The sequence below is a fragment of the Bufo bufo genome, chromosome 1, assembly GCF_905171765.1.
Source record: "Bufo bufo chromosome 1, aBufBuf1.1, whole genome shotgun sequence".
Lineage (NCBI taxonomy): Eukaryota > Metazoa > Chordata > Amphibia > Anura > Bufonidae > Bufo > Bufo bufo.
In genome coordinates, this window is record NC_053389.1 from 114,590,094 (window position 1) to 114,610,084 (window position 19,991).

The 19,991-nt window shown below is 41.7% G+C and overlaps 1 protein-coding gene across 4 annotated transcripts in view; it reads right to left on the bottom strand.

Moving 5' to 3' along the window:
• Window positions 1-287: 287 nt before the first annotated feature.
• Window positions 288-19,991, bottom strand: part of LOC120997890 (solute carrier family 35 member E2A-like) — a 116,839-nt gene continuing 97,135 nt past the window's right edge. For 3 of the 4 annotated variants that reach the window (XM_040428253.1, XM_040428270.1, XM_040428262.1), the window contains exon 9: window positions 840-1,071. In XM_040428253.1, coding sequence (XP_040284187.1) covers window positions 840-1,071 — 232 coding nt within the window. Of the gene's footprint in view, window positions 1,072-19,991 lie in introns of all 4 variants that reach the window. The other variant, XM_040428247.1, reaches the window with a different exon arrangement.

Here is a 19,991-nt window from a genome sequence, read left to right on the forward strand (position 1 = left end):
TGAAAAACATCCTACCATTTTGTCTCCTATCTACAGGACCTGAGCAGTTAGAACAGTGTGACATATAGTGGCAGGGTCAGTCAAGGAGCAAGGTTTGAAGTCACAAAGTTCTACATAAGAGCTGTATGCACAAAACAGTAGAATATTTTTTAAGATTACAAAGTTGCTTCATTTCCCCCCCCCCCCGCCCCTTTTAGATACACCGCGGCAATAAAAAATGTTGCCAGAGTGAACACAGCCTATAACTTGGATATTCCCTAAGACCCTTCCATTTCTTTTAACGTCAGAATAAGTTTTAATGTTAATATAACAACACTTATTAGACCAAGAAAAAAATGGATTTGAGCAATAAAAAAAACCATTGATTTCTGGAAAAAATCTAAAGCAGGCATAAGCCATATTGCCTGGTCCCTGGGAACTTCAGCTAGCTTTGCATTGTTGCTTGCTTTAGTGGTTGGTCCCATATTGAGGCCACCGGGCTTGAAGGTTATTTCACCCACTTGTATGGCTTCACATCTGCCATTCAATGGTCATTTGAATTAGGAATTATAATGCGATAAAATGTAGACAAATTCATGATGTCAGATCCTGTGTTTTGTATGGGCAGGTGATTTGCCAACAGTGCCACATACATAACTCCAATTTGTGTGCCGCGAGGTAAGTTCCTGGAAGAATTTGGGATACTATCAAGTAACATTTGCACTGAATTTCAACACCCAAATCCAGAACTGAATGGTCTCTCTATGAAAATCATTGTCCCCTGGTGGCCTTGTTGATCTAATAAGGGCTGCCCTATAGCAGCGGAAGAATGTCAATGGCAGAAGAGAAATGGAGCCGTTTTATTTCTCATGTGATTTCTGGTCCGGTCCTATTAGTGGTTCAGAGTCCTCAGTGTTGGGTTGGGTAGTCAGCATTCGGATTGATTCTCGTTGATGCTGCCTCGCTTTATTGTAGAGCAGGACACCAATGATCACAAACACAGTTCCAATGGCAGAAAGGCTGGTGATTTTATTCCCAAAAATGATAATACTGAGCCAAATAGAAAGTGCATGTTTCACAGTGCTGGCAACGCTGAAACGACACAAAGGTCAACATAGTTTTAATTTTCAATTCATCAGACTTTTATGGTAACGAGCAGATCAACTGTGGGTGCAGTGGTTTGTTTGTTAACTATTAGAGTTGTAAAATGTTCTTAAAGGGCTTCTGTCACCCCCAAAACCCTTTTTTTTTTGGGGCTTGTTAAAATCCTTATTTAACTACTATTCCCTATATAGGGATCTTACCTTTGTCTGTGGCTTCTTTTCCTTAAAAAATGATCTTTTAAAATATGCAAATCACTTCACTACCAGCAAGTAGGGTGTCTACTTGCTGGTAGCCGCCGCAAAAAAACGCCTCCTCCTCCTGTTGATCGACAGGGCCAGCGAGCGCTCTCCTGCTCCGGCTGGCCCTGTCATCATTTCAAATCCCGCACCTGTCTTCATTCGGCGCAGGCGCTCTGAGAGAAGGAGGCTCGCCTCCTCAGCACTCCCTCAGTGCGCCTGCGCCGATGACGTCACCGAAAGAGAAGACACTGAGGGAGTGCTGAGGAGGCGAGCGTCCTCTCAGAGCGCCTGCGCCGAATGAAGACAGGTGCGGGATTTGAAATAATGACAGGGCCAGCCGGAGCAGGAGAGCGCTCGCTGGCTTTGTCGATCAACAGGAGGAGGAGGCTTTTTTTGCGGCGGCTACCAGCAAGTAGACGCCCTACTTGCTGGTAGTGAAGTGATTTGCATATTTTAAAAGATCGGTTTTTAAGGAGAAGAAGCCACAGACAAAAAGGTAAGATCCCTATATAGGGAATAGTAGTTAAATAAGTATTTTAACAAGCCCAAAAAATATAAATTAAAATAAAATAAAAAAAGGGTTTTGGGGGTGACAGAAGCCCTTTAAGGGGCATCTGTCAGCAGATGTGTACCTATGACTGGCTGTCCTGTTCCATGTGCACTTGGCAGCTGAAGACATCTGTGTTGGTCCCATGTTCATATGTGCCCGTATAGCTGAGAAAAATGAATTTTACATATATATGCAAATGAGCGTCTATGAGCAAAGGGGTCATTGCCATTACACCTGGAGGCTCTGCTCTCTCCGCCGCTGCTGAGCCCCCTGCACTTTGATCACATTTAAAGCAGAGCCTTTAGGTGTAACATTAACGCCCCCACTGCTACTGCTCCTAGATAGATATATATTTTTATATATAATAAAACATTTTTCTCAGCAATGCGGGCACATAAGAACATGGGACCATCACAGATGTCTTTAGCTGCCAAGTGCACATATAACAGGTCAGTCAGTGTCATAGGTACAAAACTGCTGACAGATGCCCTTTAAACTTTGTTCAGACCCTGATAAGACTCTTCACATGTTCTTTTTCAACAGGATTGTGTTGCTATTTGATGCTCAGAATAGTGCTGCAGTTTGTGTCCATTATAGGTGAATGATGGTTGCTTATTGGCTTGGTGATAGGTAGTGGCAGTGGCTGCCCATGTCCTCTACTTAACTCTCTCCCCTTCCCTCCCTTTTTTCTCTTTATCCTCCTTGCTCTTTGTCCCTTCAAGTAATTTTTGCTATTTCTCTTCTTGTTCTTTTCACCTTTTTTGTCTTCTTGATTTTACATAAGCACACAGCTATAGAGCTCATAGTCAGTTTTTTTTTTCTTGTTGCTGGAAACCGTCGTGGCTATAATTCTGACCTTAACACTGAGTTTAAAGGGAATCTATCACCAGAGACCTCTCTATCAAACTCTTTGCATAGACACATAGCTGTGGTTTTTTTTTTTTTCACTGAGCTGAGCCTCCATTTCGGAGTAACAATACCTTTTATTAATATGTAAATTAGGTCTTTGGTGCAATAAGGGTGTCACCGTTGCTCTTGTTGCACCAAAGCTCCACTCCTTTCTGTGGCCAGCCCCCTCCCTTGCCTGCTTTGATTGACAGGGCCAGGCAGTGGCAAAGCAGCAAGAGTGGGTCAGTTTACAGAAAAGAGCAGCTTGGCTGCAATGAATTCAGTGAGCTCTTTAGAATGAACCATTTTTTCACAAATGTCTGTTAGGCCTCTTTCACATGAGCGTGGCGGATTGGCCCCGGCTGCGTTCAGTGAAACTCGCACCATTTTGCAAGCAAGTTCAGTCAGTTTTGTCTGCGATTGCGTTCAGTTTTTTCCGCGCGGATGCAATGTGTTTTGATGAGTTTTTCACGAACGTGAAAAAAAACTGAAGGTTTACAAACAACATCTATTAGCAACCATCTGTGAAAAACACATCGCATCCGCACTTGCTTCCGGATGCAATGCGTTTTTCACTGAAGCCCCATTCACTTCTGTGGGGCCAGGGCTGCGTGAAAAACGCAGAATATAGAACATGAAGCGTTTTTCACGCAACACAGAACAGATGCGTGAAAAAAAAATGCTCATGTACACAGACCCATTGAAATGAACGGATCAAGACTCAGTGCAGGTGCTATACGTTCACGTCATGTTTTGCACCCGCGGAAAACTTAGGCAGACTGCAGGGCTAGGCACTGGATTTTATACACCTGTGGCAATGGGAATGAATGAATTAAATCCTTGAATTCCTTATTTAAGAGGTGTGTCCCTATACTTCTGTCTGTATCGTTTGTCTATGCAAATAGTTGGATAGGGCGCTGGTGACAGATTCTTATAAGTGTACTTTGCACGCAAGACTGTTGTGCCATGACTGACTATATTCTTGCTTTCTACAATGTTCTTTGAAAACCAGTTTCTGCAAATAAGTGAATGGGGACCAAAAGATTAAGACATCCATCAAACAGATCATAATAAACCCACCATAGATTCTGTAAAAACAGAAACCATAAAGCACGTGTAAACAGAGATTAAATCTACATTCCATGCATTTATAGGAGGTATTCCGCTCACTAGGATAGGCAATCACTTTACAATCAGTGGGAGTTAAAACCTTGGAACTAATGACCCAGAGAATGAAAGGGTGTACTGTGTCCCGTTCAGTGTTTGACCCTGTACAGCGGTGCCCTGGCCGCCCATTAGGTCCAGACGCAGTTTGCTGCACAGTTGATTGGCCGGGAGCACCGCTGTGCAGGGAAAGTTTAAAGGCTATGAACACCTTTGGGAGCAATTATTTATGATTGCATTTTACTCATTTTTGGCTAGAAATCATTTTTTTCAATTGCTCCTTATTAAAAGTTTTTAGTAGGTTTTGTCAGAAAAGGTTAGAGTGTTTTTCCGAGAGTTGAATACTGATGACCTATCCTCTGGATAGGTCAATAATATCTGATCAGTAAGGGCTCCAACACTTGGGACCCCTGCCGATCAGCTTTTGGACATGGCAGTGGTGCTCACAGTAGTGCCACTGCCTTTTCTCAACTTTTCCTAGGCCAAGTGACAACATTTTCATTGTTTACGTGTCCTAGGTGCAGCTCACTAGGAGTGAATGGGGCTGAGCATGATACCAAGCACAGCTGCTATATAATGTACGTTGCTGAGCAAGGAGAAGGCCGTAGCGCTTCCAGGAGCACTGGTGCCTTCTCAAACAGCTGATCGACGGGGGTCCCGGGTGACGGACCCCATCAGTCAGATATTGATGACGTATCCTGAGGATAGGTCATCAGTATTTAAATCTCTGAAAACCCTTTTAAGTTTTAGTCTAGCTGTGAGCATCTTACTTTTACTTTCAGCGTCATCTGATAACTCATCTCTGAACTACTAACAGCTCAAAACACTTATTCAAGCCACATTCTTACCAATGAGAATTGAGCTATAATGAGTGTTTATGAGCTCTTAGAAGACCAGAGATAAGAATCACATGAGCCGTCAGCTGAGTTCCCTGATGGGACTCAGTGTAAACCAAGGGCTTGCTAATAGGGGATCTCAACCCTGTACAGAAAAAGGCTGAAGTATACAGATGCTGTACAGAGGCAGACATTTTTTTTATAAAGACCAAAAGGACCAGGCCTTTTTTTTTTTGCAAATCTGACGTGTCACTTTATGTGGCGATAACTTTAAAACGCTTACTTATCCAAGCCATTCTGAGATTGTTTTCTCGTCATATATAGTACTTCATGACAGTGGTAAATTTGAGTCAAAATATTTCATTTTAATTTATAAATAAATAAAATTAAAAATAACAAAATTTACCAAGAATTTGGAAAAATGCGCAATTTTAAAAATTTCTATTTCTCTGCTTTTAAAACAGATAGTGATACCTCCTAAAATAGTTATTACTTTACATTTCCCATATGTCTACTTCATGTTTGGATCATTTTGTACATTACATTTTCTTTTTTTGGGACGTTAGAAGGCTTAGAAGTTTCGAAGGAATAGAAGTTTCGAAGGAAATCTTAAAATTAATTTCCAAAACCAAATTTTTAAAGAGCAGTTCAGGTCTGAAGTCACTTTGTGGGGCTTGTATAATAGAAACCATCCATAAATGGCCCTATTTTAGAAACTACACCCCTCAAGGTATTCAAAACCGATTTTACAAACTTTGTTAACCGTTTAGGTGTTCCACAAGAATTAAAGGAAAATGTTGATAAAATTTCAGAATTTCACTTTTTTGGCAGATTTTACATTTTAATCCATTATTTCCGCTAACAAAGCAAGGGTTAACAGCCAAACAAAACTCAATATTCATTACCCGGATTCTGTAGTTTACAGAAACACCCCATTTGTGATCGTAAACTGCTGTACAGGCACACGGCAGGGCACAGAAGGAAAGGAGTGCCATGTGGTTTATGGAGGGCATATTTCACTTGGATAATTTTACATTTGAAGACCCCCTGATGCACCCCTAGAGTAGAAACTCCAAAAGAAAAGGGACCCCATTTTGGAAAATACGGGATAAGGTGGCAGTTTTGTTGGTACTTTTTTAGGGTACATATGATTTTTGGTTGCTTTATAATTACACTTTTTGTGAGGTAAGGTAACATAAAAATAGCTGTTTTGGCACAGTTTTTATTTTTTACAATGTTCATCTAACGGGTTAGATCATGTGCTATTTTTATAGAGCAGGTTGTTACGGACGCGACAATACCAAATAGGACTACTTTTTTTGTTGTTTGTGTCAGTTTTACATAATAAAGCATTTTTGAAAAAAAAGATTTTTAGTGTCTCCATATTCTGAAATCCATAGTTTTTTTTTTTTTTGGGCGATTGTCTTAGGTAGGGTTTTTTTGCGGGATAAGATGACGGTTTGATTGGTTTTATTTTGGGGTGTGTATGACTTTTTGATCGCTTGGTGATGTAAGGTGACAAAAAAAATTGCTTTTTTTACGGTGTTCACCTCATGTTTTAGTATCTCCATATTCTGAGAGCCATAGTTTTTTTTTATTTTTTGCTTGATTGTTTTATGTAGGGGCTCATTTTTGGCAGGATGAGGTGATTGTTTGATTGGTACTATTTTGGGGGGCATATGCCTTTTTGATCGCTTGGTGTTGCACTTTTTGTGATGTAAGGTGGCAAAGTTTGTTTTATTACAGTTTTTATTTTATTTTTTTCTACGGCGTTCAGGTGAGGGGGTGGATCATGTGATAATTTATAGAGCCAGTCGTTACGGATGTGGCAATACCAAATATGTCCGATTTTCTTTTTTTTTCTATTTTTGTTTTACAATTTTGTGTGTTTTATTTTGAGATTTTTTATTTTTATTTTTTTATCCCACTATGGGACTTCAACTTCTGGGGTCTGATCCCCTCTGCAATGTATTACAATTAGGGATGAGTGAATAGACTTCGGATGAAACATCCGAAGTCGATTTGCATAAAACTTCGTTCTAATACTGTACGGAGCAGGGGCTCCGTAGAGCAGGGCTTGACAAATTTCCTTGGAATCTAGGAGCCAGCTAAAAAAGTTAGGAGCCAGGCGGAGCCGCGTCATAAAGCCCTTAGTAGGTGCCCCCCCCCACTTCTCCATAGAGCCCCCCCAATAATGCTGTATACCATGTTACATATACCGCCGCTCCGTCCCCGGACCCTATTGACTATAATGGGGATGGGGGTGGAGCTCCGGCGCAGCATGGCAGTTCGCGGTGAGAGGCCGCCAGACTAAAAAGTTGGACATGCAGGACTTTTAGTCCGGCGGCCTTTCACCATGCACTGCCGTGCTGCGCCGGAGCTCCATCCCCATTATAGTCAATGGGGACGGAGCGGCGGTCCAACGAAACAGCGGAAGGACATATCCGACAGGGTGAACAGCCTGCCGGATCCATCCTGCCGCAAGTGTGAAAGTAGCCTTAGTTATATACGGTAGCTACTGAATGAGACAGAAGGGATGCCTTTAACATATAGATCTCCTTGAGAAGCCAATTTGATCCTAAAGGGTTAATTCAAACTGTAATCTAAACTGTGTCCTGTCACTTCTCTCATATCTCTGCTCCTGTCCCTTAATCTTATCACTACTGCAAAAGCATCAGCCACAGCCTCAGTGTAACCTGTTCTAGAGTCTGAATGACTGTTCTTTTAACTCAAAGAATCCAATGAGTCACTGACTGATCAAATCTTTAGATTATTTTAACCTGAGACTCATTCGATTCTTACTTAGACTCCCTGTACTTGTGTCAGTGACTCGGAGCTGCTAGTGCTTGCATTGCCTCAGCTCTGATTGGTTGGTGGGCGAGGAGGGGAGGGGCTGGCAGAAGCAGCTTCCACTCTAGGATCAGATTACACTCCTCCCGAGCCCCTCCCCTCCCTGCTGCCAGCGTCTCTGCTATTGTGTGCTGTGACCGAGCTGACTCACACGGTGCTGCCTCCGGACAGAACGGCAGCTCCGCACCCATCGCCCGGGCACCTTTGAAAACGGGCTGACAAATACCCAAGCGCCAGGACTAAATTCCTGGTCGCCATGGCGACCTGGCGCCTGGGATTTGTCGAGCCCTGCCGTAGAGTATTAGAATGTATTGGCTCCAATGAGCCAAAGTTATTGCTTCGCGATACTTTGCGCAATAACTTCATAAATTAATTTGTACTGTAAAAAAACATTTCCCGAACTCAGGTTCGGTTCCAAGTGGTACCTTGAAACCGAACCAGAGTTTGGGAAATGTTTTTTTTTTTTGTTACAGTACAAATTCATTTTCTACCTAGGAAAATCTTTTTATATTTATGAATGCTTAACTTAGAAAGATCACTCAATATAAAATATTCTACTTTAAAAGTTTTAGTTCTAGACATAACCAAAACATGTGGAGGTGATCCGCACCTAATAGGTTGCACCGTGGGCACCTAGAACCTAGCCCACGTTTACTTAAGCCAAAGGGTTACATATAATCTGTGAATATTAAATTTTACCAAAATGTGATTAATATTATAAGATAATAAACTTAAATTCAAAAATATATTTCCCCATCCCTCTAATTGAATACTTGGACAATAAACCTCCCAAGCTCTTTGTCCTGGTGATTGTATTTTAGTAAATTTTGCTTTAAGAAACACTTTACAAATATGTGCAATCTTCAACCTCTGCTCTAAATTCTCTATCAACTCATTTAAAAAAGTGGAGGTATCCATCTCTAACAATGATTTTATTGCAACAGGAGGCTCTCATTGTGCATTAACTTTCTATGACTACTCCCATAGCCGCAAGAACTATTACAACAGGTGAATGAAAGTTTTTTCAAAACAGGTAATCGGTATGTAAATGAGGAATCACAGGTAGCCAATCAATAAGCATCCCAGTTTATATAAGGTGAAGAGAGCATAGACCCCTCCTCTTTCTTGCTGTTCCCAAACAAGAGATACGTATAGATTTTTTCTTCTGTTATTATAATCCATATCTGTGGTAAAAATTTGCAAATTATTGCTTTAATCGTTTTCATTATATTCCTATTACCTATATGTTGCCTATTAAAATCCCCTATCGCCGTTTATTCCACTAGCGCATAACAATTTTTTTGTTTTAACCACTATTATAATCTTCTGCTCTTTTCTGTCACTCTCCAAGACCCTATTTCACCTTCAACGTGGTCTTACTTACTTCTATTCCCTCTATACGAATCTCCCGTTCGTCCCCTTGCATTCAGAAGCGCTATCTCACACTGAACGCCGTAATCTCGGATATCGTGAGATTTAGGGCGCTCTGCTTAATCTGTATGGTAATTCGCGCTCCCGATTTCTCCTCAGAGTGCGTCTCTTCACCTCACAGAGCATATTCCACACCTCTCACTGAATACACTCGACTAATTAATCAATTAACTAACTACATAACTTACCTCATTTCCTCTGTAAGTATACCTAGTACAGTATATATTATATATATATATATATATATATATATATATATATAAATTTATTTAATGTCATTTACATATCTCTCCTATTTACTCCAGTTTTTCTTTCCCTCATCTTTCCTCACACATTAGCAACATGAATCCCTCACAAGAACAACCGACTAGTCAACCCATGCCGGTTAACTATGAGGTAGTAACTACGGAGTCCATCCAACATATGGTGGACCAATCTGTTTCTAGATCAGTATCAGTGGCCATACAATCTGCAATGGTTTCTCTCCAAGACTCCATTTCCAAATCTCTTTAGTTAGTAACAGACCAAAGAACACCTCAGGTCTACCCTTATACCCCTTCAGATAACTTCCTTTCCGCAGAAGATTCCATCGCTGAATTAGCTAAAGGATTAAAAAAAATCAAGCAAGATTGCCAGAAAGAGGAGGTTCTGTAGCGACCCTAATATCCCCAATATTTCTAAAACCCAGACCATGGGGACGGGTCAAATACCCAATGAAAACCTGCATATCTTAAGCTGTAATGATAAAGGTGGCGAAAAATCCCACAAAAGACCCTCCGCCCGGGAGGAGACTAATAGCCAGGCTATGACAGCCAGTAAGAGGGCTAAGAACATCTCTTTCAAAGAAATGTCTTCCATATCCCCTTCCAGTGAGTCTGACTGACGACGGATTGTCTTTTTATTCTGAAGAGGACTCATCAGATAATCCTGACATGTCAGTCCCAGCTATCCAGCTCTCGGACTAATACTAGATAGTCAGGGTATCCCCTTTTTCAGCCCTGACCAAATAAAACACCCCAGATCTGGGGAGTGGGTTCCCCACTCTCAAAACTCAAAATTCTTATCTTTATGGGTCAACAAATCCCTAGACAAAGCTTCCAGGAATAAATTGAAAGCGGAGTGTCCTAGACCTACCCTGCCTCAGAAAATTTCCCAGACTCCGGAATTAGACCCCATCATCACCAAATACCTAAATAAAACGGGTAGAAATCCCAAAAGAGGCCTGTACAGGTCATTCAAATTATGTCAAGACAAACTCCTAGACCTATAAAGGACCTCTAGTAGATACTGCAGTACTCCGCGGCTGGGCCCAAAGAGCCATATGCTTCTTCGGCAATATTAATTCTGCCATCAGCGCAGAGAGAAGACGAAATGTCAGGAAGGCCTACAATATTCCAACAAAATTCCCCTATCTCCAGAAGCCAAATAAGAACTTCTATGGTGGCTCCAACACATCCATATCTGGAATGGGAAAATGATATTCAATTCCTTACCAAACGCCAGTCAATCAGGCTGGGGCGCTCGTTGCAGCCCTTATTCCACAGGAGGGAAATGGTCAGAAACAGAATCTCTCCTACACATCAACTGCTTGGAGCTCTTGGCAGCTTCTTTCACTCTGAAGAGCTTTGCGAAAGACAAGTCACACTGCTGCATCAATCGTTTAGGGGGCACCACTTCCAAAATGTTGAGCGACATTGCCAAGGATTTTTGGCATTTCTGCTTGGACAAGGACATTACCCTGAAAGCAGAATACATTGCGGGTTTGATCAATTCGGTTGCCAATTGGAACTCCCGATACTTATCGGATTCCAGCGACTGGCAACTGAATCCTCTCCTTTTCCATCAACAACTTATGGGGTCCCCTCCACATGGATCTATATGCGTCACGACTAAACACCCAACTACCCATCTTTTTCAGCTGGCGCCCAGATCCGGATGCTCTGGCCATGGATGCCCTTCGCCAAATCTGGCCACAGAGACGCTTTTCCCCCCTTGGCTTTAATCCCCAGAGTTCTGCTTCGGACGATATCCCAGAGATCCACATTAGTGATCATCACTCCTTGGTGGCAGTCTCAAGCATGGTCCCCCACTCTACTCAGCCTGGCCATAGATATTCCAAGAATTCTCCCACTTTCCCAGGATCTCCTCCAAGATCCTTCAGGACATCCTCATCCTCTGATCTTGTTGGGACACCTATCATTAGTAGCCTGGTTGATCTCGGGCAATCAAGGCCTTTCACAATCTACTCTCAACAACCTCTCTGACGCATGGGCACCAGGTACCAGAAAGGCTTATAGATCAGCCTGGAAAATGTGGCTTCATTAGTGCTCTCAACGGAACTTGGATCCCGTTCATGCATCTATTACCCACATCTTAAATTTTTTATCCGCATCCTTTGAATCAGGAAAAGCCTATAGAACCATAAACCTTTACCGATCTGCCATATTATCGGAACATACCCCCGTTAACTCCATCCCTGTTGGTAAACACCCGATGGTCTGCAGACTTATGAAGGGCATACGTTTTAGGAAACCCCCTGAGCCTAGATATCATTCTACTTGGGATGTTACCCTCCTAAACCTCTTCTCATCTTGGGAAGACAACGAACACCTATCCCTAAAACTACTTTCCTTTAAACTCACGGTTCTCTTATGTCTCATCTCTATTAAGAAAGTCTCAGACGTCAGAGCGTTGGACATCTCTAACAGATCTTTTACCCCTAACGGAGTAACCTTCCATATTGTTAGACAAACCAAAACCAATCTACACACTGTCTTCTACCCAGCTTTCCCCTCCCATAATAAATTATGTGTTGTCCGTTGTCTAAAGACATATGAACTTATGACCCAAACGCTACGCACCCCTCAAGCGTCCCAACTTCTTATCTCTTTTCGTAAACCACATCTTCTGGTATCCTCTCCTACGCTATCCAGATGGGTTAAGCTCACCATGCATATGGCTGGGATTAACACATCAATCTTTGGTGCCCATTCAGTTCGAGGCGCAATATCCACTAAAGTATTCCAAAACGGAGGCTCCCTCTCTGATATTCTGAAGGCCGCAGACTGGTCTTCAGAATCCACTTTTAAAACGTTTTATTTCAAACCTGACTCATGTCTCTATGTCTATGTTATGAATCTTTATTACTTAGCTTTAAATTTGCACAATGAGAGCCTCCTGTTGCAATAAAATTGAAGATTTTCCTAGCTATTGTAACGGAAAATATAGATTTTATTGAAGACAGGAGGCGAACATTGTCCCTCCCTATTAACCCAACCCTAACTGTATATATTTTATCTCCGTAGCATACTAGAACATCCTGGATAATTCACCGTTTCATACATCTTCAAAAGTTCCTGTTACTCCAGTTTCCTATAGTCTAAACCTACGACTATTCCAAGATTGCATTATTCGGATTACTTCAAACTGATCCACTCCTTCTCTGGTCGTCATCAAGAAAGAGGAGGGGTCTATGCTCTCTTCACCTTATATAAACTGGGATGCTTATTGATTGGCTACCTGTGATTCCTCATTTACATACTGATTACCTGTTTTGAAAAAACTTTCATTCACCTGTTGTAATAGTTCTTGCTGCTATGGGAGTAGTAAAAGAAAGTGAAGCACAATGTTCGCCTACTGTCTTCAATAAAATCTATATTTTCCGTTACAATAGCTAGGAAAATCTTCAATTTATCCTTTAAACTAGAAAGTGCCGAACACAACAAAAAATATTTAAACCAAGACAAATTATCCACCCTTTGTGCTAAATCCAAAAACGACAATATCTCACCACCTGTGTAATATATAAAATAAACACTGTTCTTTTGCCAAAACTGATCTTCGGCTATTCCACCTAAAGCCTGCAAATAAGAATCATACCAAAGAGGAGTGCATTGAAGCGCTCCTTTTACCCCCAACCATAATGTAATAGTGCCCCAAGACTTATAGTAACTTTGTGGCCTCTCTATAGTCCTGCCGATTAGTCAATTGACCAGATTCTAATAAAGTAAATAAGTTATTATACGAGGATCTCCTCACCAAAGTCGTAAACAATGCACTTTTCTGCAATAAAATACCCCTTGAAGAAGGGGAGATTCAAACCCCCCTGCTCCAATTGTTTACACAAATAATCCAATTTAAGCCTTACTTGCTTTCTTTCCCACAACAAGTCATTAATAATTCTCTCCATAAGTTTAAAAACTTGTCTTCTATCCATATAGGTGAATTCCTAAGAATATAAAGGAGTTGGGGTAAAATCACCATCTTGACCAAGGATACTCTATCAGCTCTAGATAAGGGAAGTCGGAACCATATCCCAATTTTTTACCTCACTTTTGTTATTAATGGAATCAAATTAAGCTGTAAGAAATCAATCAATCTTAGGGGATACAGACATACCTAAATAATGAAAAGAATCAGAAACATTCAACTTAGGGTACTTTCACACTTGCGTTGTTTGATTCCGGCAGGCAGTTCCGTTGCCTGAACTGCCTGCCTGATCAGGCAAACTGTATGCAAACGCATGTCATTTTTTCTGACTGATCAGGCATTTTTCAGACTGATCAGGATCCTGATCAATCTGAAAAATGCCTGATCAGTCAGAAAAATGCACTGCAATACCGGATCCGTTTTTCCGGTGTCATCAGGCAAAACGGATCCGGTATAATTTTTTTTCTCATTTTTAAAGGTCTGCGCTTTCGCAGACCGGAAGGACGGATCTGGCATTCGGCACTAATACATTCCTATGGAAAAAAATGCCGGATCCGGCATTCAGGCAAGTCTTCCGTTTTTTTGGCCGGAGATAAAACCGTAGCATGCTACGGTTTTCTCTTTTGCCTAATCAGTCAAAATGACTGAACTGAAGACATCCTGAACGGATTACTCTCCATTCGGAATGCATGGGGATATGCCTGATCAGTTCTTTTCCGGTATAGAGCCCCTATGACGGAACTCTATGCCGGAAAAAAAAAACGGTAATGTGAAAGTAGCCTTAGTAAAAAAAAAAACTCATTAGAGAGAAGTCCAGTGGCATAAGAGTAGCTTTCGACCAATTTATAGCTAAACCTGAAACCCCGCCGAAGGAATTAACCATTCGGACGAGTCTTAGAAGAGTTACCGTATTTTTCGCTTTATAAGACGCACTTTTTTCCCCTCAAAAGTGGGTGGAAAATTACAGTGCGTCTTATAAAGCAAATGCTGCCAACTCTGATAGCGCTGATACATCGCTGACGCACTGCGATGTATCAGCGGAATGTGAGGAGGGGATGGAGGCTGGCAACACTTGCGGCGGTGCCCGATGCAGTGACTGTACTGTAATACATCGGGCTCCGCACAGAGCAGTTTTCATAAGTAAAGTCATGGTACAGTAATCCTCTTCAAGCAGTGTTTGCACTTTAAACTCAGGCAATCCTCTGTATAACTTACTATGAAAGCGGCAGGCAGGGCGGCAGCGTAACCTCGTGATGCTCACTCATTCACGCTCCTCCCATTTCATTCATGAAGGCAGAGCGGGAGCGTGAATGAATGAGTGAGCATTGCGGGGTTACGCTGCCGCCCTCATAGTAAGTTGTAAAGAGGATTGCTTGAGTTTGAACTGAAGTACAAACACTGCTTGAAGAGGATTACTGTACCATGACTTTACTATGTATTACAGTACAGTGACTGCATCGGGCACCGCCGCCAGTATTGCCAGCCTCCATCCCCTCCTACCATGAAAACTGCTCTATTACACTATGCTGTAAGTGGATGGACCATGGTGTAATGGGGGTCACTATTCACACAGGACAATATACAGTGACACATATGATACTGTGACCAGCATAAGATCATCTTATGCTGGTCACAGTATATTGTCCCTATGTGAATAGTGACCACCATTAGAGAAGATGCTATGTGTGTCATTCACACATCCCACACTAGTGTATGATCCACAGACCACCCCCATAAGAGTGTCATCCACAGATCCCCCCCCATAATAGTGTCTCCACCACAGATCCCCCCCTATAACAGTCCCATCCACAAATCCCCCTTAAAACTGCCATCCACAGATCCCCCATAACAGACAACCATTAGTTCAAAACCCACCAAAAGCACACCTTTTGGTTCAAAATATTTTTTTTCTTATTTTCCTCCTCAAATACCTAGGTGAGTCTTATCATCAGGTGCGTCTTATAAAGCGAAAAATACGGTATATCTGTATGATCTATAAAAAAAAAATAAGACCTCATCCGCATATAAGGAAATACGATCTTCCATCCCTAATGTTCCAAACCCTTTGATTTTAACATCCTGTCCAACGGCCAAAGCCTCGATATAAATATCAAATAGCAATGGAGATAATGGGCAACCTTGACGAGTGCCCCTAATCAAGCTAGATGTCAAGATCCCATTAACATTCAGCCTCGCTGAAGATCTATATTATAATTTAATCATATCAATAAATCTATCTCCAAAACCCATCCTACCCAGAACCTTCCAGAGGAATCCCCACTCCACCCTGACAAAGGTCTAAGAGGCATCTAAGGACAGGATGGAGCGAGAGGTCCCTCCAGGAGACTGAATATTTGTGAACAATCAATGAAGATTATAATGGGTACCCTTATTTGGAATAAAACCATTCTGGTCTGGATGAATAATAGACGGGATGACCTTAGAGAGCCTTGTAGCCATAATCCTTGAGAGAAGCTTCACATCTGTATTTAATAATGATATAAGTCTATATGACCCCAAATCTAAGGGGTCCTTACCTTTTTTCAGACTTAATATTATTACAGCTTCTGTCATTGATTCTGGTAGACTCCCATCCTCCAACGATACAGCAAATACCCTCAGAAGCCTAAGAAGAATAGTTTCCCTGTATTTACGATAAAATTCATATGGAAATCTTTCTAATCCAGGGGAAGAATTACCAGAACATGCTTTAATTGCTACTTCCAATTCCTGGATAGAAAAATCCACCTCAAGCGCTTCCCTTTGAACATCAGTAATAACTGGGAAGGAGAAGGCATCCAAATAGGAATCTATCATTTCATCCGTAATAAAGATCTTGTCCAATAACTATTTTACTATTAGGTTAGACGAATATTATCTACCGTATTTTTCGCCCTATAAGACGCACCAGCCCATAAGACGCACCTAGGTTTTTGAGGAGGAAAATATGAAAAAAAATATTTTGCACCAAAAGGTGCTTTTGAACTAATGGTGGTCTGTTGATGACACTATTATGGGGGATCTGTGAATGACGCACTGTTATGGGGGTCTGTGGCTGACACTGCTTTGGGGGGGGGGGGGGAATCTGTGGATGGCACTGTTATGGGGCATCTGTGGATGGCATGACACTGCTTTGGGATCCACAGATCCCCCCACAACAGTATCCCTGTGTAGTGTGAATGACCCCCAATACATGTATTGGGGGTGGGGGCCGGCATCTAGTTTTGTAATGGCAGCGGGGCCTGGTGCAGTCACTGTATTCTATTGCACCGAGCCCCGCTCACTGTAGTAATCTTATTGAAGTGTAGACATTGTTTAACAATAGAATTAATCTTCCCTCCAGCAGCCTGTACTACGGTACTTACTAACTTCCGTAGCAGGCAGGAGGCCGGGCGGCTGTAGCGTAACTCACTAACAAAGTGGGAAGAGCAGGCGCGTGACGTAGTGAGTTACGCTACAGCCGCCCGCCCTCCTGCCTGCTACGGAAAAGTACAGTAGTACAGGCTGCTGGAATGAAAATTAATTCTATTGTTAAACAATGCCTACACTTCGATAAGATTACTACAGGTGCCCAGTGCAATAGAATACAGTGACTGCATCGGGCCCCGCTGCCATTCCTAAACCAGATGCCGGCCCCCAGCCCCTCCTCCCTCCCCGTTGATACACCCTCCGACCGCACTGTGCAGCATGTGTAAACTGCAGCATTCGCCCTATAAGACGCACTGCCATTTCCCCAGTGGGGGTGCGTCTTATAGGGCAAAAAATACGGTATATGTTTTTTTTTTGCTCTTGATTGGAAATCACTCTAGATAACATATATAGGTGAACAGGGCACTCAAGGATAGCTGCGACCGTGTATTTTAAGCAAAGATGAGCTTTATTGATAATATAAATATATTTGATGCATAAAACAATCAAGAATGCAGTAGAATAAATAGGTTATTAACAAATAAATATAATGAATATTCGACAGAGCAAAGGCTATTATTCGATTAATCAGCAAATATTCAATAGTCCAATATTGTAAATCTTGGATCCAATGATTGTGAACATCCAAAGACTTGTTTGCAATAAGTCTATTCGTACTAAGTCATACCACTGAGGAAGGGGTTGGACCCCGAAACGCGTCTGGTGCTACACCCCATCTTTGTACTGAAAAAACCTACCTTACCATTAAATCGACCATAACCGAACAGAGAGCCGGCTTTAATCTCCTGATTGAATACTGCTACAAATATCTAAAGGCAGATCCTGGGAGTAAGTATACTTGAAGGCTCTTGTGATTATTTCGGACGAACACTTGGTCGATACAAAGGTAATGGACTTAATTCGCTTGCAAGCTTTTCAGCAGTGAGTTGCTGCCATTCACGTCGCTTTGGCGGGACGCCGCCGCGACTATTTGAATGACTGCAAAGCATATGACTGTTGTCTCAATATGAAAGTAAAAAACGAATAGACTTATTGCAAACAAGTCTTTGGATGTTCACAATCATTGGATCCAAGATTTACAATATTGGACTATTGAATATTTGCTGATTAATCGAATAATAGCCTTTGCTCTGTCGAATATTCATTATATTTATTTGTTAATAACCTATTTATTCTACTGCATTCTTGATTGTTTTATGCATCAAATATATTTATATTATCAATAAAGCTCATCTTTGCTTAAAATACACGGTCGCAGCTATCCTTGAGTGCCCTGTTCACCTATATATGTATATGCTTTTCTAGATTGAGTGAGTGGCCTCAATTTACAGGAGCACCTGGTGTCGTTTGAGTGTTCTTAGTGCGACATCTTACTCAATTTTACACTCTAGATAACAGTTTTCCAAGATTTCCTGAGAAATATTTTTGACCCTTAAAGATTAGCCTCTGTTGAGCCTTCTCCAATAAAAAGTCGGAATAGGCTTGACTAGCTTTCTGCATAACTTTCCTATTTTCTTCCATCTTATTCCTATAGAAGGATTGTGTAGCTAATTCCGCTAGTTCTTTTAACTTTTTCTCACTGATGCCATACCCCTTCCTTAAATTAGCAATATTACTAAAAAGAAATCACCTCATGAAAGCCTTAAAGGGGTTCTAAACTTTCACTATTTTATGTTGCATCCACTCTCCCCAGCCATGCCCTGCTACTTACCAATTTACTTGCTGTGCCGATTCAGATAGCGGTCACGTGACCTTCCTCATCTAGGAAGAATTTCTTGTGCCGACGTCACGACTAGTTCTCTGAGGCAGTGGATACAAGTCGTGACAAGCAGTGGGAGGGCTGGACTTCAGCATGAATAGCACAAGCACACATAGGACACTTCTGCGCTTGCGCTGCTTTTTCCGCTACTCTGGTTCCAGAAGCAAGGCTGAGCGGAGTCCACTTTCTCTGAAGCTGTGTGGGAGGAAACAGGAAGTAACACCCCGGGCTGATGAACAGAGGGGGTAGTGGCCGAGGCTTCACTAACAGGAAAGGTGTAGTGGGCGTTTACAAACTGGCTTGAACTGGAGGCGCACAGAACTATGGGAATTGTTTTGGTCTAAGCTAATCCACTCCCACTACCAGGAACTTCAGGGCTGTAAACAACAGGATTTACTGGGAGCATGAAGTACGAATTGTGGAAGCAAAATTGCGTGACAGTTACAAGGTTTTAATCCATAGCAGATTGTTTGATCTTTAGATGTTTTAAGATTTTTTTATGTTCCCACAGAACCCCTTTAAAGGCATCCCACACTACCTGAATTTTAGCTAAATTATAATTAATACCCCAAAAGCGCTCAATCTCCTGTTGTATTATTTCATGATTCTCAATTACTGATATCCAATGGGGATTTAATCTAAATGGGGGTCTCCCTATATTCCCATCAGGCCAGACAAGGGACAAAGGCACACGGTACGAAAGAGACCTTGTCTCATATTTCATCCGTTTTACACAACTCATATTTTATATTCATTAAGACAAGATCTATCCTAGACATAGATTTACTGATACATGAGTATGCTCTTCTCCCATGCCCCAAACATCCTCAAAACCAGCTTCCTGGCAAAAGCGTGCCAAGGTAGACCCTTGAACAGAAGAATGACCACGCACCCCCCCCCCCCCCCCCATTGAAACCCTGTCTATTGTAGGATTGATAACACAATTAAAATCCCCAATAACTAATGAAGGACATTCAGGCCATTGATCCATAAAAGATAGCAAGGAGTTAAGCACATAAAGAGAGAACGGAGGTGGAATAGAAACAAAAGCCAGGATACATAATTTTCCGGCAAGTTTACAATATAAGAAAATGAATCTCCCCTGCTCATCAATATAGGATGTCTCGCAGACTAAATCAATCGCCCTATGAATAAAGACCGTCACTCCCCTAGAATTACTAGTAAACGTGGAGTGATACGTCTGTGCAGCCCATCCCCTGGTGATTCACAGGGAAGTATCCTCAAGACAGATGGGTTTCCACCAGACAAACAATCGCTGGTAGATGTCTCCACGCAAGGTCAAAGACCGCTTGTCTCTTTAGTTTATCTCCCAACCCCCGAACATTCCAAGTAGGCATTCGAACCAACAGGCAAAACTCCCTACCTATGGATTTTTTTTTTTTTTTTTTTAAATCATATACATTTTTTATTATCAGTTTTTTGTCTGTCTTTCTCAAGCATCAATAAGACATTGTTTACAAACAATGGGCATGTACAATATCAATCATGTATAGTATATACAATACACACCACATGACTACAAAAGACATGGT